This window comes from Crocuta crocuta, unplaced genomic scaffold (genome assembly GCF_008692635.1).
Source record: "Crocuta crocuta isolate KB4526 unplaced genomic scaffold, BGI_CrCroc_1.0 scaffold113, whole genome shotgun sequence".
In the NCBI taxonomy this organism is placed as follows: Eukaryota; Metazoa; Chordata; class Mammalia; order Carnivora; family Hyaenidae; genus Crocuta; species Crocuta crocuta.
The window spans coordinates 12,961,400-12,985,788 of NW_027530368.1; the positions used below are offsets into that span (position 1 = coordinate 12,961,400).

Consider the following 24,389-nt stretch of genomic DNA (forward strand, 5'->3'; position numbering starts at 1 on the left):
AATGGCCCATCACCCCCCCCCTTTTTTTTAAGGGTCATGAACCACTTTGAGGAGCTGATGAAATTTAGGAATCCCCCCTCCCCACCAAAAAACCCCGCATATAAACAAATTTCTTATATACATTTGCAAAGGATTCCCAAAGGCCCATGATCCCCGAGTTAGGAATTCCTATTCCAGTGAGGAACACAGAGTAAGTTTAGCCCATTTCCACACTGTCCATCTGTACTTTATTGCTACTGTAGTAAAGTAAGCATTTTAGTAAGGTTACTTAATTGTTGCTTTAAGACAGTTAATTGTAAGCACCAAGTCTTTTAAAATTCATTTTACCCCAATTTTACAAGGTTTTAAGCCATGTACCCTCTTAATAAAGTCCCTATGACATAAGCTAGCAGACAAATATTTTCCTTTAATATATACTATTCTTCAGAGCCAGTCCTGAACACGGAGATTAAGCTTACGTACCCTTGGGAAAAGGAACATATGTCTACATACTGGAGGTTATCTGCTTTATAAAATATATTTCTAGGTATAGTTTCAAACTTGAAATCCCATTTATTTAGTGCCTCTGAACATCACACACAATCCCAATCCAAACCTTCCCCTTTTACTTACTTGGAATCAGTACAATGGAGCTTTCCTATTATGGTCACAAAATGTACTGAACATTCTACCTACTGTTTAGGATAGAAAACACTTCATTTCTGACCAAAGCTACCATCGCAAAAGCATCTCTTCAACTCCCCAGTTACCAAACAGGTTGAAGAATGTGATCTTGGAGGTGTATAACATTGAACCATTTGGCTGTGTCTCAACCCCATGCTGAATAGATGAGAAATGACTCTTCTGTGGTATAAGGCTTAGGCCTGTTGCTTTCTTCCTGAAGAAAAACTCTACTAGTCACTCTAAAGAATGTTTACATAGAAAGGCAAACATGAGAATTCTTAAAGAGACTTGAAGACCGATAACAGAAGGGGAAAATAGCTAGACACAGAAATGGAAACATAGCACATATATAACATTTAATCAAATCTTCCTAGAGAATTATTTAGTCCTTTCATAATCATTTACTTCTGCTCAAAGAGCTTTTTTAAGACAAATTTTAAAATAGTTGAATAAAGGAAAGGGTCGGCTAAAAGAAGAGCTTTCCAAGTGAGCTACAACTTGGTTATAGGATTTCATTCTTGCCTTTCGCTATGCAAAAAGTGAGTAATAGAACAACTCTTTCTTCCTTATTCTTCTAAGTTTTCCTTTCTAAGAGATTAAGTACTAGAATTTCCATTGCAGCGACCAAGGGATCAAGGAACAGGAGTGGGAGAAGGATACTGCTCTCGGACAATAAGGATTCCAAGCATTTCAACTCATTGGTAAGGGGCTTGTGAGAGAAAATGGACTGTTGCTCCACAGGCTAAGTGGGTCCACGGGTCCTATAAAATATACAACCAAATATTTTCTCTGTTCATTCAAATGTACCATTTTGTGTTTTTCCTACCAGAACCTACTAAATTGCTGAGTGAGAGCTGGAGAAGGTAAGAAATACCAGCATTCCTGGCTGTGCAATCTATACATTTTCATTTTAAGAGTAATTCAAGCATAATCCATATTTAAAAAAAAATTAGACTAAAGAGAGACAGTAAAGGTTTTAAAGTTTTCTCTTTGAAAAGATGGTATCTTACAGTACATACAAAAATACTCTGAAAATACATACGACTTCATTTACAAAACACTGAATCAACATATTACAAGAATTACATGGTTATGGATTTTAATAAACTGAGCATGCGTTCATGAAACTTAAAAAATATTAAGAAATGCATTGAAAAAAGCAGTGTAAAAAAAGACAACTCATAGTTAAATAAAAATTACAAAGGTCCTGAGCCAATTAATGGTTGGTAACAATGTTGTTCAAAAAAATGCCTTTAGGTTTCAGTAAAATCCACTGCTTATTTCTGCATGCCTAGTCCATGAAGAAACTATCTGAAGTTGTGGGGTACGTAATGGTCAAGAATTATCATGCCAAGTTAATTTTACACCTCAAGAATACAAGTCTGCCATACTTAAAGGTATTTCATTGTTGATGCTGGAATGAGTTGCTCCTCGGTAAAAAATACCAGTCAACTAACAAGAATGGCATGAGCCTAGGATATGTAACAATTTCACCATCCACATACTGACTTTCAGTATCTTGGTTATATTTTGATTCTTAATAAAGATGCATTTCGAAGGCCTCCATGGGAGGCAAAATAGAGAGAATTTTATGGTGCCCAACTCTTATGTAATCACTGGACTAATCCTCCCTGGTAACTATGCAACATTTGAACAGAAAGGCACACAAAAATAAAAATTTAAATATTCCATGTGCCATTCTGAAAAAAAATAATTTAAATCAACAGAATAGACAATAAGTACATCTACACAAATGAGGGAAGCAGAAAAGATACCTCACATTCATTTATCTCAGGTTTCACAAAGTGGCTTCAAGGCTAAAGTAAATGTGTTAACATTTGGAAAATTACAAGACAATTTTTTTTTGTTTTGTTTTCAACTTTTTCAGTTCTATACAATGATTACAACATAAGACTTTAAAAAAAAAAAAAAAAATTCGGGACTTGTTTTATCCATGTCCAAAGAGCCGAGAACTGGTTCCCACAACAGAGAAACAAGCATCGAAAGTTAAGGCAGTGAAACCTCCAACGCAAAGCCGTAATATTGTAGATGACAATTTGATAGCAGATGATCCTCACAGAAGTGTGCGCAGCAATCAATGAGATTTGCTACGGCATCTGCAGGTCAAAGTGTGAGAGTTCAAAAACCACTTCAAGGTCGTTAGTCCGATGACTGTAACTTTCACCTTATTTTATGTGCAACAGCCACTTCTATTTTAAAAAGAGTGGCTGCATCTATGCCACTAAATGATTGCATATTCACTTAAGTAAGGAGGCACTGCTTTTACCGATTAAGGGTCAGTCGAATGGAATTTTTGATGACTCGGATGTTATTTGCTGGCACTGGAGACGATGAATCTGGTAGTTCTTTACTGGGTAGTCTCTATTAGAAAGGAACAGAAATAAAGAAGGAAAAGCAAACATTTCATTATTATGCCCCAACTTGTAAATCAGTCATAAAACTGTTTTCCTCTATATTCCTTAGACTATTAAACACTCACGTATGTGTTGAATACTTTCTTCCAATGCTCATAGTCATTTCCTTGGTTTGGGGACTTTTTTTGTGAAGTCAGAGGCACAGGAAAAGGGTGCAAGTGGGAGGAGTGCATGTTTAGGAAAAAGGATTTTGTCAAATGACTCCCACTTCTGGCCTGAGAAATGCACAAAGAACACAGGCCTTCGGGCAATGGTAAAGAGAAGTAGGAAGAGCAGGGTCACTAGGCAGGAAAGTGTTGGGGTGCTGGGTAAAAAATGAGTGTGCTACAGAAGAAAACAGGATATCTGGTTAGTTTCTGTAATACATTCGTGGAGAACAACACTGTAAATCAAACTTGTGAGGTAAGCTCAGGAAAATGGACTCTGTAGTCAGAGCAGGTCACATAACTTCAGTGCTAGTGAAACTCAGGTACATCTATGTGAAGATACTGAAGATGATTATGTAATGAAGGTAAATTCTGAAATTGAGAAAGAGACCTCTTACAGTTGTGTGAAGGAAACGGTAGGTTAAGAGTTAATTCTCTCAGGTTACTAACTTGGCTAAACCTACACATCCAGAGCCATTCAAAAAACATGAAAAATTTTAGACATACAAAAAAAGAGACACTAGGACAATGAAGACTTTAGCATAACCAAGACTGGCATTATTAAAATTCTGCCACTTTGGTTTATATCCTTACCCTTTATACTTGAAATATTTTCAACCTAGACTCAGGCATATAATTTCATGCTCTCATACCTTAACCGTATCAGATTTTCCCCCCCATTATCACATATAATCCTACATTCGTATTTTTTGTAACACTCTTTATGTTAAATTTTATGAATTCTACAGCTAAAAGAAAGTATGATACTATATGCTTTAAGATAGCCAGTACAGGGGTATCTGGGTGGCTCAGTCTGTTAAGCTTCTGATTCTTGATTTCGGCTCAGGTCATGATCTCATCGTTTGGAAGATCAAGCCCTGCACTGGGCTCCATGCCGACAGCTTGGAGCCTGCTTGGATTCTCTCTCCCTTTCTCTGCCTCCCCTGGCCAACTTTCTCAAAATAAATAGACTAAGCCATTTTGTTCACTGTAAATGCTCAGAGAAGCACTTCTCTACACAAAGCTGAGTTTTGAGCACCTACTCATTAGCTACCATACTTAATAATATATTATTAGTTTCAGTGGGTACTTCTTTGGATAATAAATTTTGAGATTTAGGGGCTCATTAGCTCATGTTTTAAAGGTACTATGTATACCATTACATTAGGTTCTTCCAAAATATTAATAAGTATCAAGCTTAAGTTTTGACAGTAAGCAATGGTATACAACAAAAGATCTACTATCAAGCGTTGGTAAGAAATTACTAAACTTCTTTAAAAATAAACAGAGGTTGACGTAATCTGAATAAATAGCGAAGTCTTAAATTACTTCCTCTTTTCTTGACTTTGAAAGTACATACATTTAGGACCAGATCCCGTGTGTGTTTCTACCCTAATTCCCAACTATACTGCTAGTCTTTGAGGACAGGGACAAAATCTTATTACCCTTTTCTTTCACCCAGTGCAAGGCTCTAAAACTTTTTTATCTGCAGGTTACCTATGAATAAAACTTTGTTACCTTTTTGCGTGATGTATCAATAGTTGGAATAGGCATACATTCTCCTCCAATGGCATCCTAAAAACAGAATTATATACAAATGAAAACTTTCCTTCCTTCCTACCTACAGTTATGTCTACACAAAATAAAACATGACCCAAACTTCACAGACCTATCTAATCTGCTCCACTTTCAAATATAGTATTTTTCCTAATCTATGGCTCTTTGAAAGTAATATTTTGAAGTAAATTATTAAAATATTTACCACTGCTTTTCTTTTTCTATCTTCAGGAGCACGTGATTCTTTAAATGTTGATTCAAGTCGAATAAACTGGAATATAAATATTAAGATGAATTGCTATTACCTACAAAAACCATATAATCTATAATAAACAGAGACAAGTGATAAGGCCATTGTCAAAACTAGTGCAACTTAAATTAGACTTCAGCTGCCACCCTTAACTTCTACAACTTGAGTGTCCTTTCTGGTTACATCAATTCAGATGATAATAAAACAGTTTTACCACCACCTACTGGAGGCAGAGGGCATCAACATTATAACAATAAATAAGCCTGGTTGCCAATAGTAACTTCTGTGTTAAGTCAAAGAGAAACTCAGAGTTATTTAAGTTTTCAGATCAAGTTTCAGTAATTTGAATTAGGGATGAACAATCAGTATTATTCCTTGAGTGTTTGGGTAAATATTCTTTTTAAATAGTCAAACTGTAAATTTCTCTGGTGCTAGTTTAACTTTAAAAAAAAAAATGTACTGAATCACCACTAAGGTTCTCACTTTACCTTTTCTATTTCTTTCAACCTCTTCGAAGACCCATCGATGGATGGGGAATGGGACCTCTTGTGTGCAACATTCTTAGTTATGTTTGACATTCCATTAAGATGTGGCTGTCCCTGGGCAGGGTTGTGGGGTGTTGGAATTCTAGGAATGACATTTCGTCCGACTACAGTAGGAATCGTGCACACAGCTGGGGGCGATACGGTTTTGACTGCAGAATCAACTTCTGAAAAGTAAAAAAGAAAAATTCTAGTAATTAAATATATACATAGTAGAATCATTACTAACAAAAGCGCAGATACCTACTTGCACCAATGACTGGGATAGACAGTCCTTGAGCTTGTGGGACACTCAGTGGCTTTTCCGCAATTACAGCAGGAGGCTCGGTATTATTCCTATTAAAAGTGTTGAATTATCATTAAATAATTTGTGTGACTTAATTAAAACATTCATATCCTAACATCAGGATGACTTCAAGTACTTCTACTTTAACATTTCATTGGAGAAAAAGCAAAGCAGGGGGGAAAAAAGGCAGAGGACTGAGTGAAAAGTTAGAAAAAACTGAAAAACTTGTGCATTTTCTCTGTACTCTTCAAGTCCGACACATTCATGAGCCTATACCATGTCCCACAGGATTACAACGCACTGGCAAGTATTTCTGGCCAGGAAATGACTAGTAACTGCTAAGATATATTAACAATTAAGATATTTAGCTAAGGGCAGAAAAGTTTACATCATCCTCAAACTGAAGACTGAAAGGAAAATTCTGAAATGCAGACCTTTCTGTTTCTCCTGAAGGAGGAACGTCAGGCTTGGAAGGTTTGCTTGCAGACACTGGGGAATTAAAAGGAGTTCCATTATCAGTGTCTCTGGAGCTATCCAAACAATTGCTATCCAGAGATGATCTTTTGGATTGAGGTCCACCTGAACTTCGACTGACATCAGAAAGACTTTGCTGAAAGAGGGGAGAGCAGTTAGGATTTCAAGAAGCAAATGAGAATAATTACTGGTTTCTCAATTGTGAAGTACATAAAATGAATCTTTTGTGATGAATGAAGGGGAGATTTCAGTTCTAGACTGAATTGTACTTTTCTTTCCTTTTTTCCTTCTTTTAGAATGTTTAATGTTTGTTTATTTTTGAGAGAGAAAGAGTGAACTGGGGAGGAGCAGCGAGAGAGGGAAACACAGAATCCGAAGCAGGCTCCAGGCTCTGAGCTGTCAGCACAGAGTCCGACGCGGGACTCCAACTCATGAAATGCGAGATCATGACCTGAGCTGAAGTCAGATGCTCCACTGACTGAGCCACCCAGGTGCCCCTCTTTCCTTTTTTCTTAATAGGACTGGGAGCTATGAGATTGCCAAGCTGATCCCAGGAGCATGTGTCTGAGGGGAACCATACTAGAGAGTTAAGATTACAAACCTACCTTTTTCTTCTTTTGAAGAATCTCTGCTGGAAGGTAGTGATGAAGTTGCTTTTTTTTAACATGAGTTGCTTCAATTTTCATCCCTTCCTTTAGCATGTTTATATTGTTTGCCTGTCTGTACACTGTAACAATGTTAGTATGTTAAATGGGCAACTACTTCCTGAACCAAGAGGTGTGTTTTTCTCCAAAAAGCATACATTTGATACCTCCCCATAATCTCACAAACATACATACCCACTCTGCATACAGAACAAATATTTTAAAAGCATGTTCATGTCACAATTCTGTTTAAGTACCAACTAGTTTTCTCATGTCCAACTTCTAAGACTTTCCAATAAGCAAATCTCGTTAACAAAATGCATGAAAACAATTTTTTTTCCAAATCCTATTTTCTGTTATTATTCCAAAAGGCAATCTCTTCTCATATTTACTCAAGTCGAAGCTAATCCTTATACTAAATATCCAAGATGCAATTCAAGTTCTCATCCTCCATGAAGTTTCTTTTACTACACTAATCAGATATCAAACTGTCAGAAACTATCCAGAAGTACATCCTTATTGCACAGGTGGGGAAATGAAGCTCAACACCCCGAATGACTTGCTGGTAGTGGAATATACACAGCCCTAGAGTCCCTTTCTAGTGCTTTTCACATCTTATAACAAAGTCAGTTTTATTAACACAAATTATTTAATGTATGTTTAACTATGAATACCAAATTAGATCATAAGCTGACTGAAGACACAGAGGAGAAGCTTCTTTCGCAGTTAACTACTGTTAAATGTGGTAAGTTATCTCCTCGCTTGGGGCCTCAGAATCTCTATCTGGAGAAGAACATTCTATAAATCTACAATAAACAGAGCTTCCCAATCCATTGCTTTTGGAAAAATGAGCCCAAATTAGAATGGAAAAATGTATATCCATGTTTTCATTCCAGATTGCTTATAAAAGCATCACCAGGAGTACTTGTTCAACTTGCAGATTCTCTGGCTCCACTCCCAGAGTGTGGGATTCGGTAGTGCCGACGTGATGTACAGGAATCTGCATTTTCATGATAAATGTGAAAGCTAGTTTAGAAGAATTTAGAAAACTCAGATAAGCCAAGCCAAAAATATTAATAGTATGAATGTACACTACTCCAGATTAATACAACTCCAAATTTATAAAAGATACATTAACATATTCCAGAGAGCTGTTATTAGGGAGCAAGATGTGAAAGACACTCTTTCCCTGATTCTCAAACATATTCAAGGCTATACTGACTGATGGTATATATAAAAAAATGTAAAAATCAAGTCATCTTTATCACTGTGCACATATCTGCACACACTGAAAATAAAAATAACCTGTATAGTTTCTTTAGTCTTCTTTTTGTTTTGAAATAGTGAATACCATCACGTGGTATAAAACCCAAACAGTTCAAAGAGAGTGAAGTCTCCTCCCATCCATCCCCTAGACATACCTGGTTCCTTAACCTAAAAACCAACCAGTTCTACCACCTTTTTTTAAAAAACTATATATCCTTCCAAAGATATTCTAGGTATTTATAAGCAAACATGTATTTTTTTTTTTTTTACTTATTTACAGAAATCGTACAACACTATACAGTTTTGCAACTTTCCCCCCACTTAATATGTCTTGGAAATTGTTTCATTACGCTTTTTTAAAACAGCAGCATAGGTTTTCCTAATATGGATGTACTACCCACATTCATTGAGCCAATTAACAAATCTAGCCAGGCAGATCCATGGCAGATGATACTGCGTTATAACCAAGCTTGAGAACCACAGCTCCATGATGACAAAGTCTTACCTGTATCAGTAAAAGACTGTATATCATAGGTCAAGTCTATGTTAACACTTTCTGCATTTTCTACTCTCCGAAAAATGATTCCAAGGAACCACATCGATACATAATTGTTGCTAAAAAATAAAAATTTTTTAAGTTCCATTAATTTTTTTTAATATTTTCAGATGTCACTTGGTAATTCAAACTCAGCCTCTATGGAAACACAAATACAAACTGCAATGGTGGGGCTAAATTTTTTTAATTTTTTTTAATGTTTTATTTATTTCTAAGAGAGAGAGAGAGAGACAGCGTGAGCAGGGGAGGGTCAGAGAGAGAGAGTGAGTCACAGACTCTGAAACAGGCTCCAGGCTCTGAGCTGGCAGTCAGCACAGAGCCCGACGCGGGGCTCGAACCCACGAACCGTGAGATCATGACCTGAGCGAAAGTCAGACGCTTAACCGACTAAGCCACCCGGGCGCCCCTAAATTTATTTTTTTTTGTAACTTTATTTATTGAGAGAGAGCATGAGCAGGGGAGGCACAGAGAGAGAGGGACAGAGAATCCCAAGCAGGCTCCACCCAAAGGCTGGAACTCATGGACTGTAGGATCATGACTTGAGTTGAAACCAAGAGTCGGATGCTTAACTGACTGAGCCACCCAGGCACCCTGGTTTGGCTGAAAAAAATTTTTTTTTAAAGTTTATTTATTTTGAGAGAAAGAGGGAGTATGCGTGCACATAATCAGGGAGGGGCAAGAGAGGAAAGACAAATTCCCAAGCAGGCTCTGCACCATCAACAGAGAACCCATGTGAGGCTCAAACTCAGGAACTGTGAGATCATGAGCTGAGCTGAGATCAAAAGTCGGATGCTTGTACCACCCAGGTGGCCGCCCCTGCCCCCCGCTCTGGTTTGGCTAATTCTTAAAACTGACACCAAAAACACTGGATCAGTTACCCTGTGTTGTTATAAAAAGGATTAAATGGCTTTGAAAGTGACTTATTAAATATATTCATAAAGATGCTCTAAATCTTGTGATAGAGTTTCTGCTGGGGTCTGTGGGCTACCAACATAGCATGTACTAGTTTTAATGTAAGACCACTCATGCTTAAATACATAATGTATCATCCTCCTCTATCAATGCTTGTTAAATGACAATGTCCCAACTGATCTTAAAATGTTTGTCAAATAACATTAAGAAGAAATACAGTAATAAGCAATAATTAACTTACTCTTTATGATGTTCCTTATTTCCTGGGAATGACTGGGGATTTACATGGGCAAGAGTAATAAATTCATTCCGTTCCAAGTTTCCCACAAGCACGCGGATTTTAGATTCTACTAATCCAACCCTGAAACAGAACACAGGAAATGTGGAAACTGCATCTAAGTAACCCAAAAAGCATATGATAGCTATGATGCTTTACATTTTCATTAAAAAAAAAAAAAAAAAAAATCAGTCTAATATGAAGGACTGTTTACAATACCATTTAAGTAAATGACCAGTTACTCTGTCAATTTCTGTGCCCCCCCCCCAACTCTTAACTACTCTGCCTGTGTAGACCATAAAATAGTCATGATCTGAATATGAACAAAAACTGTTGGTTAATCTGGTTCTAAATATTTTTTCACTTTCAAATCATAATTATACCTAAACCCTAATGCTAAGATATGTTTAAATAATGTGGACAAAAAAGCTAATAACTGGCACTAAATGAAATAAAACATGCTCTGATTTTCATAAAATTGTTACTAATATTGCATTTAAAAAAGAAATAGGTAAAGTCAGATCAGATGCTACTAAAATATAAAAAGTTTCATCAGGTTTCTGCAACTTTATTTTCTGCCTCATTTAAGAAATGTGACTGCTGTCAGCTATGTTAATTGACAATGATTTTATTAATTAGAAAAACTACAAGAACATTTTTACATTATTCAAACACTTGAAAAAGCTTACACGTTATAATTGTGTGTGCTTCAACAGCACATTTATGAAACACTGAGTTACTGGTCAGTGTTGGTCAGAGAGTAAATATGTTGGGCTTTGTGTCTATAGAGTTTCTGTTGTAACTATTCAGCTCTTCCATATAGCAGGAAAGCAGCCATACACAACATATAAATGAGTGTGGGTGGATTTCAATAAAACTATTTATAAAAACATGTGGCAGAGTAGGTTTGGCCCAGACCACAGTTTCCTGATCCCCAATCTAGAAATGAAATTCTTTGTTTTAGTGAAAGGATTTTCAGTGCCTCTTTAATTAGCAGTAAAATAAGCACTGAACTTTGGAAACAAAAATAAGACAGTATCGTGTTTTTCTTTCCCAGAAGTCAGACCTGAGGAAAGCACAACGATCTCTGGTGGCCTAATAGCTTCTGCCTGATAGGAGTTAAGGATGTCAATACACTGGAGGCAAAGTGCATGAACTTAGATGTACTAGGAAGAAACCAGTGCTCCTTGACCAAAAATACCTCTCTCTTATCTGTTGACAGAAGTTTTCATGTTCCTAATCTCCTAAGTTAAAAAGATATATAAAATGTCTTTTCCTTTTAGTTTTGAAAGGGAAACATGATGGCACGGATAGAAAACTCAGTAAGAGTCTAGGTATCAAAATTGTCTGAAGTGCCTCACAATTTTGCTTAAATCTGAGAAGTGGCAAAGGCAAAGAACATACATGTATCCTTATCTTGTATTACTTCTAATTCTGAAACATGGTTTTCATGGCATTTCTTAAACACTGATGCTCCACGGTCATGTGTAACAGTCACTAATAAGATTTAATAATTTTGACGATAAAGTGTTTTACAAACCTAAAACATCATATATGTTACCACTACAAATTTAAATACAGAACTTGAATATCAGTCTTACCACTCTAGATGGTTTTCCTCTGTTGATGCACTGGCAGTCAATACTATATAATGTCTACGAAGAATTTTTAGCAACAATCATGAAAAAAAGAAAGAAAGAAAGCCAGAAACATTGTTAGGTCTGCTTTCCCATCATTACTTTTTCTTTCTTCCTCCCAATGAATACAAGAACTAATGCAGACACACAAAGTTTATGAAAATTAGAACGTGTTCTGATTTTCAAAAAATTAATTCTAGACCCTTTACTCAAAAAACAATTCACTCAAAACAAAAAAACTATTAATGCTGGATGAGACACTACTAGAATACACAAACTCATCATGTAGGATTTCTGTTAAACTATCTCATCCTCATTTGAAATATAAAGGACAACAGTCACTCATCATATATTAGCTTTTTAAAATTCTTCTTTAAACACACACACACACACACACACACACACAAAATGCAAAATTTCAAATACCTATACTTTTGAAAAAAATTTGGTGGCTCAAGTAGTTTGGACCAGTCTGATTTCCCTTGAAGAATTTCATCTGTGACCGCAAGGCCTAAATTAAAAATGAGACAGAGGGAGACTGATTTTGAAAACTGGCTATTTTATGATCAGTTCCTGTATCAACCTACCCCAAAACCTCTAACCTCAACAAACTCTTGAGTGGGGAAAAAAAAGTAATTTCTCAGAACACAAAAATCAATTTCAAACCAACTAGGCTGGTTCCATTTTGGACTTAATATTATATTTTAGAAAACCAATTACTAAAAAAAAATACATATTTGAAAGAATTTTTACAAATAGGCATAACTGCACTTTAGAATAAAACTGCTGTAAACCGAAAACTTGTGGGAATACATAAAGGGCAAAGGGCCAACAGGTTTACCTTGTTTAAATTCTTCTACCATTACTGTTCGAGTTGAGGTGGACACATTATACGTAGAATTCTGCTGTGGGTAGGCAGGGGTGATTATGGGCATGAGATGATACCTATCTGATGGATTTACCTGTGAAATTAGAAGCAGAATAATTGATCTATTCTCCTATTTCAGTTGTCCTCACTTCATTTCCCCAAAAGTCTGAAGAATATGAAATATAAATTTAATACTACATTTCCTCTGGTCAAGAAGTACATTTTCCCTCCCCAACTACATTTATTTCTGAAGTCATATATGTCTGACAGTCAAAGGAAATTCTGCAGAAGTTTATTTTTCCCCTGAAAAGCTGTTCAAGCGATGACTGATCTTATGAACAATGGTCTTTTATAACCAAGGAACATTGTGTCATAGATGCAAAAAGCATTAATCCAATGGTTTCTCACTCCTCTCTCTGCACCTACTCATTGGGTAACTTCCCCTACGTAAATCAGAAGAATGAACACTCAGTATAAAGCAAATTAAAATGTAAGGTGAGAGTTACGCTAGCTTAGAACCAGGAGTCTGCTTTAAATTGCACTGCAAAGTAAATGTCTTATATACTTTAGCACTTTGTTAGTAGTAATTAATTACTTCTAAGACAGTATTTAGCAATGGATTATGACATTTTGGTTGATACACCCACTCATCTAGTCTTATATGGGTGATTTTTAATTAAAAAAATTTTTTAATTTTTAACATTTGGATCAGAATTTGAGATAAAGATCATCTTCACCAAAAGACCCAGCAGACAGAAAGAACTATACTATACAGAAGGAAGATGAGCCGAAATAAGAGAAATTAGATTGCAGTTTAGAGAACTGTCCTTTACCAAAACGGTTTAATTAATTTCCATAATAAGTCACATACCCGAGGATCCCAAACAGGCAAATTCAAATTGCTTTCTTCCGGTTGCTTCAGCAGCACAGGATTTGGCCATTCCCTAACATGAATAAGGCAAATTAACTCACATAGGACCTCACTTCAGGATCTATATGAAATGTTAAAATTGTTAGACTCTATTTTAACTTTCATACAGCAAACATTATGGGTGGGTATTTGGTATTAAAAAAAAATTGGGAAAAGAAGGAAGTACACAAAAGAAAAAGCTGCTTATTTTAAATGTTTCTTCTGAAAGGGCAAATACTGTATTGCTCATTAAGCTGTAGCTAATTTAAATCTGAATTTCCCCCTCCCATTTGCTTTTATGGATTTAACTGATAATTTATTAGCAGTAAGAGCTGACATTAACTGAAAATACCCCTAAGAAATCCATGCAGTAGCTATGATTATCACCTCCATTTTATATAGGAGATGTTAACCTCTACATAGCTAGTAGGCAGCAGAGACAAATCTATCATGACCACTCTCAAACTAAAAGAACCCCACAATGCCAGAAGAAAGCACCATCTAGTGGCTCATCATGGTCTCAAATTTGACATTTTTAAACTTTTAACTTAAAAAGAATGTAAGAGAAGAGAAAAGGTCTCTGCATCTCTCTTAAATTGTCAAACAAATTTACATACAGACAGAAGTTTGTAAATAGTGAAAGCATGCCCATGAATACTTACCACTTGGAAAAAACTAAAAAGAACTTATGAACTAAAGTAGAAGCTGCTGCATTTGGATATAACTGGCAAGTTCTTGCAACGAGCATTGCCCAGGAGACACCACCAAGGAATCCCAGCATGTTGGAATAAATACCACGTCCTAGAAAATTAATGTATTTGTTAACTATTGTTAGGATCTACTACTATCCATGACACTCAACTGTAAGAAATAGGATAACTTAGTTCCTAAGACGTGCTGCTTAGTTATCCTTTCCCTTATAGAGATAACATTACTATCAGTAAGCAGACCTTCATGCTGGGCCCACATTTTATTAGTAAACCATAAGCTACATCTTATCCCCCTACTTTGCCCTCCAAAAACAGACCCCTCAGTTCCCTGCCTCAGCTCTGACTGCCCAAGCAGGCTCTTCTACACAACATTGGAATTTCCCACTTTTCAATAGCTATGGTTGTGAGAGAAATGAAAGAGAAAAGATATCTGGAGGGTCTACAAGTAGGAAGAATAAACATTTCATTAGTTATATTTATGGGCCTTTAAAAATAAGTGTAAAGCTGGACTAACTTTAGTATTTTGCAGACTTTGGGTACCTCTCCATAAAGTACAATACTCCACTCATAGTACTCATTTCTCTTATAATTGTTTCTTATAGCAATCTAAAAAAAAAGTATTACCATATTTCATTAAAACTACTAAGTCCTCAATTACATAAAGCATTTTAAAAATGTTTTTTATTTTGAGAGAGAGCACCTGAACAAGCATTGGGCGGGGCAGAGAGAATCCCAAGCAGGCTCTAAGCTGTCAGTGCAGAGCCTGACATGGGGCTTGTTCCCATGAACTGTGAGACTGTGACCCGAGCCGAAATCAAGAGTTGGATGCTTAAACAACTGAGCCACCCAGGTGCCCCAATATAGTGTTATTTTATGTCCCACTATGCAGGCAAGAGAAAAGAACACATAAATGTCAACTTCAGGTATGTTAAATGTGTAAAATATACATCTAAGGATTGATAAAACATGGTATGTAATTTATGTAAAGAAAGAAAAACTGTAATATCCTTTTCTTGCAAATTACATTATCCTGACTATACAAGGTGATTGAGCCCAAAGACAAATCCTACTTGCCTGAGGTCTTTTCAGATATGTACTTCCAATCTGCTAGCCACATATCATATGGCCCCCCCCCAACCTTTTTTTTGGTAACAGCTTTACTGAAATATCATTCACATACCGTAAGATTCATCCATGTAACATATTAAAATTAATGGCTTTTAGTATATTCAAAGAGTTGTGCAACCATCACCATAATTAATTCTGGAACACTTTCATCACCCTAAAAAGAAACCTTTAACAGCTGCTCCCCTATCTGCTCCCACTCCTCCCAGACCTAGGCAAGTACTAATCTACTTTTTAGTTCTATAGATTTGCCTAATGGGAACATTTTACATAAATGGAATTTACTTTAGTCCTTTTTTATTGTCAAGTAATATTCTACATTATGGCTATATCTATCACCTTTAGTTTATCCATTCATCAGTTTATGAACATGAGGTTGTCTCTACTTTTTGGCTATTATGAATAGTGCTATGAACATGTGTGTACAAATTTTTGTATGAATACATGCTTTCACTTCTCTTAAATTTTAGTTTAATTTAAAAATTCAGTTTCTCAGTTGCATAATTTAAGTGCTCAATAGCCACATGTTACTTATTAGACAACAAAGATATAAAACATTACCGTCATCACAGAAAGTTTTATTGGTGAGTGCGTTTTCAGACTATGTGACACCTGGTGCCAAAAATATAGCACTACTTAAATATAGTTACAAATAATAAAAAAATGAGCTGTGCCAGCTGAGGATTGAGCCTTTTATGAACCATATCCTATGTATACTTATGTAAATTAGTTCCAGGCTTTACTATAAAAGTGTTATAAGGCCAAAACAAAGTTGAAACTATCACTGCAGGTTCTTCACTTAATAAATTTACCAAATACTTACTATAAACTATACTCTGATGGTAATGAGGAGACAAAGAATAAGATGATCCTGCCCAGAGACAGCATGAAGAACAACAAGGTATTCACTCTTCAAGTTCTAACTAATTCTGACTGCCTGGCTAAAACCCAAGATGGGGAGTCAGGAGTTTTTCCAACCAAGCAAGGAGGTACAGTCACGTATCAGAGCACCAAAACCACTGTACCTGAAAAAGAAACAGATTCTCCAAAACTTACTGGACCTCAATCCCCAACAGTATCAATAGGCTCAGGGGTTTCCATATGTGCTTCTATCTTTAGTAACCGAAAGCCATAATTTTATAGTGCAAACTTAAGAGATATGGAATACTTACGTTTTGCCCATAACTTGACTGCTCTTAGGGTGAGTCTAAAAGTTTCTTTATTTGGCACTAAATGCAAAATTTCATCAGTAACTCTACATCCTGAAAAAAATATAGCATTCATTTTTCATTATGCAACAAAACCAAGTTAACTCAGATGGCTTCTAATTTCCAGACTCTTAAAGGTTAAAAATATCAAAGATAATAAAATGTGAGGGTTTATTTTCTTATGTATTTGAAATTTAACACTTATATGAGAAATCACTTTGCTCTTAAAGAATTAAGAAGCCCATGGGTAATGTAACTAAATATTAAAGATGTGGGTCTGAATATCTTTAGCTTTCTTCAACATTTGACTTTATTGTTAATCAAATGTCCCCAACTTATAAAACTGTTTTTCCTTTAAAGTAAACCTTATTTCACAAACACTGTGATTTACTGTTGCACCCTGGAAGTACAACAAAAATGTAATGATTAAACAAAAAATGCTGTAAGCCAATGGTCCTTGGAAGTACGGTCTGTGGACCACCCCCTACCCTCCGCCTGCTGGAATCTGTTAGGTCAACCTATTTTTTTTTCAAAGTTCATCAAACTTGTTTTTATAACAATAAGGCTACGCCTCTTTTACTGTGTTAACATTTTCACTGATGGTGTAAAAGCAGGGGTGGGTAACACTGCTGGTATCAAAGCTGTAGCAACAAAATGTACTAGTAACAATGTATCTTTACCACCACCTATTTGCAGTTAGAAAATAGGAAAGGAGGGGTGCCTGGGTGGCTCAGCTGGTTAAGCATCAGACTTCAGCTCAGGTCATGATCTCATAGTTCCTGACCTCGAGCCCCATGTCAGGCTCTGTGATGACAGCTCAGAGCCTGAAGCTTGCTTTGGATTCTGTGTCTCCCCCTCTCTCTGTCCCTCCCCTTCTTGCACTCTCTCTCCTGTCTCTCAAAAATAAATATAAAAAACAAACAGGAAAGGAACTCTGCAGTGGCTGAAAAGTTTGAAGAAAGCTGAGCAACCTGCTTTTTTCAAGGAACAACAGTTTTACTTAGCTCCTAAAAAAAAATTAACAAAGTGAGTCCCTCACTTCAAGGAAAACAAAACTTGTTACCAACAATAAAGTTTAGCTTTCAAGTAAAAATTAAAATTTTGGACAACTAGGGGCGCCTGGGTGGCTTAGTCGGTTAAGCGTCTGACTTTCACTCAGGTCATGATCTCGCGGTTCGTGGGTTCGAGCCCCGCGTCGGGCTCTGTGCTGACTGCCAGCTCAGAGCCTGGAGCCTGTTTCAGAGTCTGTGACTCACTCTCTCTCTGACCCTCCCCTGCTCATGCTGTCTCTCTCTCTCTCTCTCTCTCTCTCTCCTAGAAATAAATAAAACATTAAAAAAAAAATTTTTGGACAACTAGTACCTGCCACTGTGAGCCTGGCAGCCTTCCAATATTAAAGACCTGTCCGGTGAGACTGGTGGGGACATTAATGAATGTGATTTTTTTGGGAGAGGTACTTTATAATGAAATACGTGTTAACATTGAGAGGATCCAAATAACTTTGTGAACCAATGTTTTCCAAATGACCAAGGTATGACTGTATATAAAATCAGGTATGTGTAAAAGATCCATTCAAAGGACGATAAAGACCAATAGATTTTAATGTAACAGAGTGTAAAAGGTTAACTGATACAGTTTTAGATTCGATATTCAAATTACCCTTTAAAAAAAACCAATCTTAGAAATAAAAAGGAACTAGTGATACATGCTACAAACATGAATGAATCCCACAAACATTCTGCTAAGTGAAAGAAGCCAGACACAAAGACCTTATATTGTATGATCCCATTTATATGAAATGTCCAGAAAAGGCAAATTTATAGACAGAAGGTAGATTAGTGGTTGCCCAGGACTGGGGGTTGGAAAGGAGAATGACTGTAAATGTGTAAGAGGGATCTTTTGAAAATGATGAAATCTTCTAAACTTGGATTGTGGTGGACAACTCTGTAAATAAAGCCTACAGAACTGTACACCCAAAAGGGACGAATTTTATGGCATATAATTATACCTTAATAAAGCTGCTGGGAAAAAAAAAAAACATTGTCGCTGGTCAAGTTTTGGTGTAGCAAAGAATATCCACAATTTTCTGAAAAGGCTATTAAATTCTCTTCCCTTTTCCAATTACAAAAGACTGACTATACAAGTAGATACGAGAATCTAGCTGTCTTCTATTAAGTCAAATATTGAAGAGATTTGCAAAAATGCAAAAAAAAAATGCCACTCTCACAGAAAAGATGCACTGATATTCACTTAAAATGAGTTTATTTTGAAATAAACTAATACTTTAAAATGTTCTGTCTTTACTTCTCATATAGTAAATACTGACAGATAGAACCCACATAAGTGGAAGATCTTTGAGGTCCTCAATAAATTGTCAGAGTGCAAAGGGGTATGGAGACCATAAAGCTTGTGCACCATTAAGTCTGTGCACAAACACAATGTTTCCAATAAATCTGTCTTTTAAAAAAACGCCTAAATGTGGTCAAATGATCTATGAAGAAAATCACACCATTTTTAACTGAGTTAGTTCAATCCCTTGAAAACTCCTTAATAGTTCTGCAAAAAGATCTTTTTGTCTAATTGTTTTCAAGCAGGTATCTGAGATTTCTTTTTAGAAGCTTACCATTTAGGCTGCGAATACACCTTATATCAAGGCTTCTCAGTCGAGAGTCGTCTCTTAGATCTAAATTATCTGATATGGTTTGTATTGCCAGTCTTGCAAAGACTAGATCAATCTTTGGAAAGATGCAAAAAGAAAAAAAAGAGAAAAATATTACTTTTTCTCCTTCTAGTCCATTCTCCCCCCTCCCAACCTCAAAAGTATAAAGTTCTAATTATTAGTTTGGGAAGGTCCACCTAAACTTCAAAAAGCCTATGTCGGCAATCTCACATGGGAAAATCACTACAAAGTTCTATGACGGTAATTAAGTTTGCAAATTAAGGGAAAGCATTTTAATTTTAGTATGTATGCCAAGCATTAAAAAGAGTGAACTTCTAGATAACAATGACAGATCCAACACACATTTACATTCACTCCCTCTTGAAACCCCATTAAAATACCAGCAAAAATTTCAATTTGATTTTTATATTATTTTGTTTTTAAAGGCATCACCTACTAGGACAAAAGTAACAAAAAGAGACAACAGCAAAAATGATGAATGCAGATGGGTAAGTGGTAACCAACTCTGCAGATTTAAGAAAAGAGAGATAAAAAAATATTGTATCCAGGAAAGGATAGAGGCTGTAGATAAACACATACATAAACAGAAACAAACATTTAGAGAATAAAAAAGTTACTCTTAAAAATATGACAGCAGAAATGGAAAACAAGAGAAGGTTTGGAAGAGGGGAAAACCTTAAAAAAGAGAACAAAAATATAAAGATGTGGAGGTCCAATATACAGAAAAAAGAGAAAACAAAGGCAGGAAATCCAACGGAATTCAATACGATTTCCAAGAACAGAAGGAGTTTCCAAAGTGCTTCAAAGAGGACAATTAGCGCCCAGCATATTTGGTTGAAAATATATACCAAAGTATATTATCGTGAATTTTACTACTATGAAGCCCAGGGAAAAAAAGATATTATAGCGTCTAAAGAGATAAAGCAGGTCACAAGCAAAGGATGTGAAATCAAAATGGCACCACACTTTTCAACAAAGCATGGAAGTTGTAGAAGACAATGAAGCAAGGTCTTCAAAATTCTGAGACAGGTTATTTCCCATCTAGAGCTCTATACTCAAACTATTATTTTGGTGTGAGAACAAAATAAAGACATTTTTAAACATGCAAGATCTCAAAAATATGTGCTCTTTCTCAGGACTCTAGTGGATGAGTGCCACTAAAATTATAGGAAGTCAAAAAAGAAGAAAACTCTAGAGAGAAGGGAAAGGAAATCCCAGGATGATAGTAAAGAAACATGTCAGGATGCTAGCTGTAGATCATTCATGGAGAACTGGTGTGGGTTCGAACAGGTGAGAAGACTCAGATATCTTTTTAAGTGGGTAAGGACAAAACACCTGAGAAATCTAAATCTATTTAGAGGAGATTTAGACAGGTAGCAGAGACTGAGTATGAATTAGTGTTATGTATGAAAACCAAGCAAACAAAATGCAGTATCAATTATTAACTCCCGAGAAACAAAGTACCACAGAGCAAAGAATGGTAACCTAGTCCACCTTATGCTCAGTTTTGAACATTATTTATAAGATCAATATAATGTAAATATTGAGTATGTTCCAACCAAAATTACAGCAACACAATTATTTTAGATTATGAGAACACCAAGGGTGTATATAAAAATCATGGGGGTAGGAATAAAAGCTGGTTCATTTCCCACAGTGAGAAGTCAATAGATATAGGATAAAGAAAGGTGAGAAACCATTTAAAGATTATTTGATTCTTTAAAATATGTGTCTATGTCAGACTTAAAAAACAGAACTAAAAAAAAATCTTATATATTAAATAGTTCAATTGCAAAGCCAAAAAAAAATTCAACACTTACTTCAATTCCATCAAATTCAAATTTTATAACAGGTACAAAGGCATCTTCTACAGCCTATGAAAGAGGACAACAGTTACAATACATAAACAATCCCTTCAAAGGTGTAATCCTTTATCATTCCTACGTGCCAATGTGAATAACTTAGCTAAAAAGCAAAAATGTTCTTGGTCTCACATTCTAGAAAAGTACTTCTACTCTGTGATTGTGTTATTTAAGACACATAAAATGTCATGACCATAGTTATCAAGTTTATTATCCTCCTAAAAATCTTCATCAGAAACTAGCAGGCAGAATTGCTTTCATCTGGGTACTTACTATTTGTGGAGATTAAATTGAAAACTGATTATTTACAAAGAGCACTAGTACTGGAAATAAAAATAAGATCAGAGCTCATGATTAATCTATTAGAAAAATATAATCAATATAATTTGGATTTAGTAGAAATGATGTCTTTCTGAGCATTCCTTAATCCCCCCACATAACCAATTCTTAACGTCTTCCATTCCCAGATACCAAAATATCGCAGCAGATCCTTTCAACTTGATAGATCCTTTCAACTTCTACCTTATCTTGGCACTTTAGATGGTATTAAAGCTATCTGTTTAATTTCCCCGAATCCCACCCTCCCAATAAACTGTCTTATTCACTACTCTATTTGTGGGAGTAACCATTTTACAGCTGAGGAAACTAGGCTCAAAAAGAAAAGGTAACTTAAAATCTAAGAGTCAATATGTTGGAGATTCTAGATTCAAACCCAGGTCTATATAACTATAAAGTCCATGTTCTCAATCATTTGTTATTTTAATAAAATGTAGTGACTTCCTTTTTTTTTTAATTAAAAAATTTTTTATGTTTGTTTATTTTTGAGAGAGACACAGAGTGCAAGTGGGAAAGGGGCATAGAGGGAGACACAGAATCTCAAGCAGGCTCCAGACTCTGAGCTATGAGCACAGAGCCTGTCACGGGGCTCAAACTCACCAACCAGGAGACCTGGGCCAAAGTCAGACGCTTAACCAGCTAAGCCACCCAGGCACCCAGATGAAGTGACTTCTTAAGAAATAATTCAACAATCATAAGCCCTAGCTTTTCTTAACAAGTTCAAAATATTAAATACCAAAGAATACTTACTCTTAAGTTTCTAATGCCATCCTGATGTTTCAATTTTTCAAAAAAAGACTGAAAAAAATCAGATCTCTCCACATGTCTTGGAGCTACACAAAGTGCATCAATATCAGCTCCTGCAAATCAAAGTTATTTCTAATCAAGAAGAGTAAATTAAGTATGATTTTGTTAAAGTATATATAAACATTATGAACAGAAGAAAATATGTAAGATGAATACAGGAAAGTGTTAACAATGATTAGCTCTGAGTAGTGAGATAATGGTAATTTTTTCTTTACTTTCAAATTATGAACAAATAAGAGCTTGTTACTAAAAGTTTTTTCAAAAAAATTGTTAATGTTTTTTATTTATTTCTGAGAGAGAGAGAGAGAGAGCACGAGCGAGCAGGGGAGGGTCAGAGAGAGAGGAAGACACAGAATCTGAAACAGGTTCCAGGCTCTGAGCTGGCTGTCTGCACAGAGCCTGATGTGGGGCTCGAACCCATGAACCGTGAGATCATGACCTGAGCCAAAGGTGGACGCTTAACCGACTGAGCCACCCAGGTGCCCCTGAAAGTTCTTAACAGTAGAACACAGAAAAGCAGTTACCTTTGGTGTGTACTCCAAGCCTATAGGAGCCAAACGTGAAAATTTTACCACCAACAGTAGCCACAACAGAAGGTGGGAGATTCTAAAATTAAATTAAATTAAATTAAACAGCATTCCATTGTTCAAATTATTTAACATAAAAGTTGCCTAAATACTACTAATATATACATTTATCAACTTTGGTAAATTGAGATTTGTGAAGGTACTTCAGAGCTCTTTTGGGCTGTAGCTTGAAGTAATGAGAGTATTCTCGGAGGGAAGATAAAGCAAATTCATGACTGCACAAATCTCTATGAAAAACATTTTTTTAATCACTTGACCCTACTTGTCCCCTTCCAATGGCCTATCTTTGGCTTCATCATTCTGAAGTCACAAAGGAAATCTTAAACACCAAACTTAATGTAATTTCAGTTCTTTACAGTACCATACACTTAATTTATTCCATTTCCCCTTTAGTTATTGTGACAAATATGCTTAATTTCTTGATTCTAGCTCTGCAACCTTTCTAAAAGTGGAGTCATTCTTGACATGATCTCTTATGAGCTAATCTAACTTTAATGAAGTCTGTTAGACTGTATCAGAATTATAAAGCTACTTTTCACCTCCCTCTACAGTCGATTCTAACTTCCCATTAGGTATTTTCACTCAGACATTCTGATCCACTCCAATAACCATGCTTGAAACAAAATACTCTTCCTATGATAAATAGGTATCCCTTCTGATTTCTTTGTTCCTCATTTTTCTTACCCCTTCTATCTATAGTCATTATTCTTCTTGGCTTACCAATTCATAGTTTATATCCTCACATGTCACCTCCTTTCTATTCAACTACTACCCCTTTAATTCTAGGATCTTAAGCTACCTTCCCTGCCCTTCATCTGTATTTTCTCCCATTTCTTTTTGTATAAAACTCACTTGCTGATGTTCTTTCTATATTGCAACTCTTCTGCTCAAAACTTCCTAATGTATTCTTTTTTTTTATTAAAACTTTTTTTTATGTCTTTATTTTGAGAGACAGACACAGAGATCTCGCAAGTGGGGGAGGGGCAGAGAGAGGGGGAGACACAGAATCCGAAGCAAGCTCCAGGCTCTGGGCTGTCAGCACAGAGCCCAACAAGGGGTTCAAACCCATGGACTATGAGGTCATGACCTTAGCCGAAGTCAGACACTTAACCGACTGAGCCACCCACTAATGCCTTCTTCTCTGACAACTGAGGTAAGGAAGGATCCCAGGATCCTGGGTCTCCACAATATATTCTTATGGCTCTTTCTTGCCTTGGGTCCTGAAATTCCCTTTTGAAGCCCCAAATGCCGATATGTTACACAATCCAGTCTCCTTTCCGTCGCACTTGCCATTCTCCCATTGCACTTGCCCATCCTTCTCTGGGTATCTCAGTACCAACTATTTTTTCAAAGTTCAAGTTCTACCTTTTTTCATGAAGACTTCTCTGATGATCCCCCTCTCTTCCATAACAAGCTCTTTTCCCTCTCTGTTCCTCTATTACATTTAGTGACCTTTTGTTAACATATGTCCCATCTCTTCAACTATATTTAAATTCCTTGAAAATGAGAATTGTATCTACTACTTCTCTTAGTTTTTATAATGCCCAACTCAAGTTCCAAAGAATAATATCCCTTGATTAACTTGAATGAAATCTTATGTAACAAGGTATTATGTTTGTTATTCCCTCTGTCTAATGGATATTAATGTTTT

At 36.0% G+C, this 24,389-nt stretch overlaps 1 protein-coding gene across 3 annotated transcripts in view; it reads right to left on the reverse strand.

The window, feature by feature from the left end:
- Window positions 1-1,631: 1,631 nt before the first annotated feature.
- The window catches only part of PAPOLG (poly(A) polymerase gamma), a 39,560-nt gene continuing 16,802 nt past the window's right edge, over window positions 1,632-24,389 (reverse strand). For 2 of the 3 annotated variants that reach the window (XM_077766469.1, XM_077766468.1), the window contains 20 exons: window positions 22,676-22,757; window positions 22,095-22,204; window positions 20,967-21,020; window positions 19,090-19,201; window positions 16,431-16,520; window positions 14,086-14,224; window positions 13,385-13,457; window positions 12,487-12,607; window positions 12,072-12,156; window positions 11,610-11,663; window positions 9,973-10,092; window positions 8,769-8,878; window positions 6,959-7,080; window positions 6,314-6,489; window positions 5,841-5,929; window positions 5,540-5,760; window positions 5,007-5,072; window positions 4,763-4,819; window positions 2,951-3,045; window positions 1,632-2,780 (listed from right to left, as the gene is read on the reverse strand). In XM_077766469.1, coding sequence (XP_077622595.1) covers window positions 2,759-2,780; window positions 2,951-3,045; window positions 4,763-4,819; window positions 5,007-5,072; window positions 5,540-5,760; window positions 5,841-5,929; window positions 6,314-6,489; window positions 6,959-7,080; window positions 8,769-8,878; window positions 9,973-10,092; window positions 11,610-11,663; window positions 12,072-12,156; window positions 12,487-12,607; window positions 13,385-13,457; window positions 14,086-14,224; window positions 16,431-16,520; window positions 19,090-19,201; window positions 20,967-21,020; window positions 22,095-22,204; window positions 22,676-22,757 — 1,998 coding nt within the window. In that variant the 3' untranslated portion in view covers window positions 1,632-2,758. Of the gene's footprint in view, window positions 2,781-2,950; window positions 3,046-4,762; window positions 4,820-5,006; window positions 5,073-5,539; window positions 5,761-5,840; window positions 5,930-6,313; window positions 6,490-6,958; window positions 7,998-8,768; window positions 8,879-9,972; window positions 10,093-11,609; window positions 11,664-12,071; window positions 12,157-12,486; window positions 12,608-13,384; window positions 13,458-14,085; window positions 14,225-16,430; window positions 16,521-19,089; window positions 19,202-20,966; window positions 21,021-22,094; window positions 22,205-22,675; window positions 22,758-24,389 lie in introns of those variants that run through there. The other variant, XM_077766471.1, reaches the window with a different exon arrangement.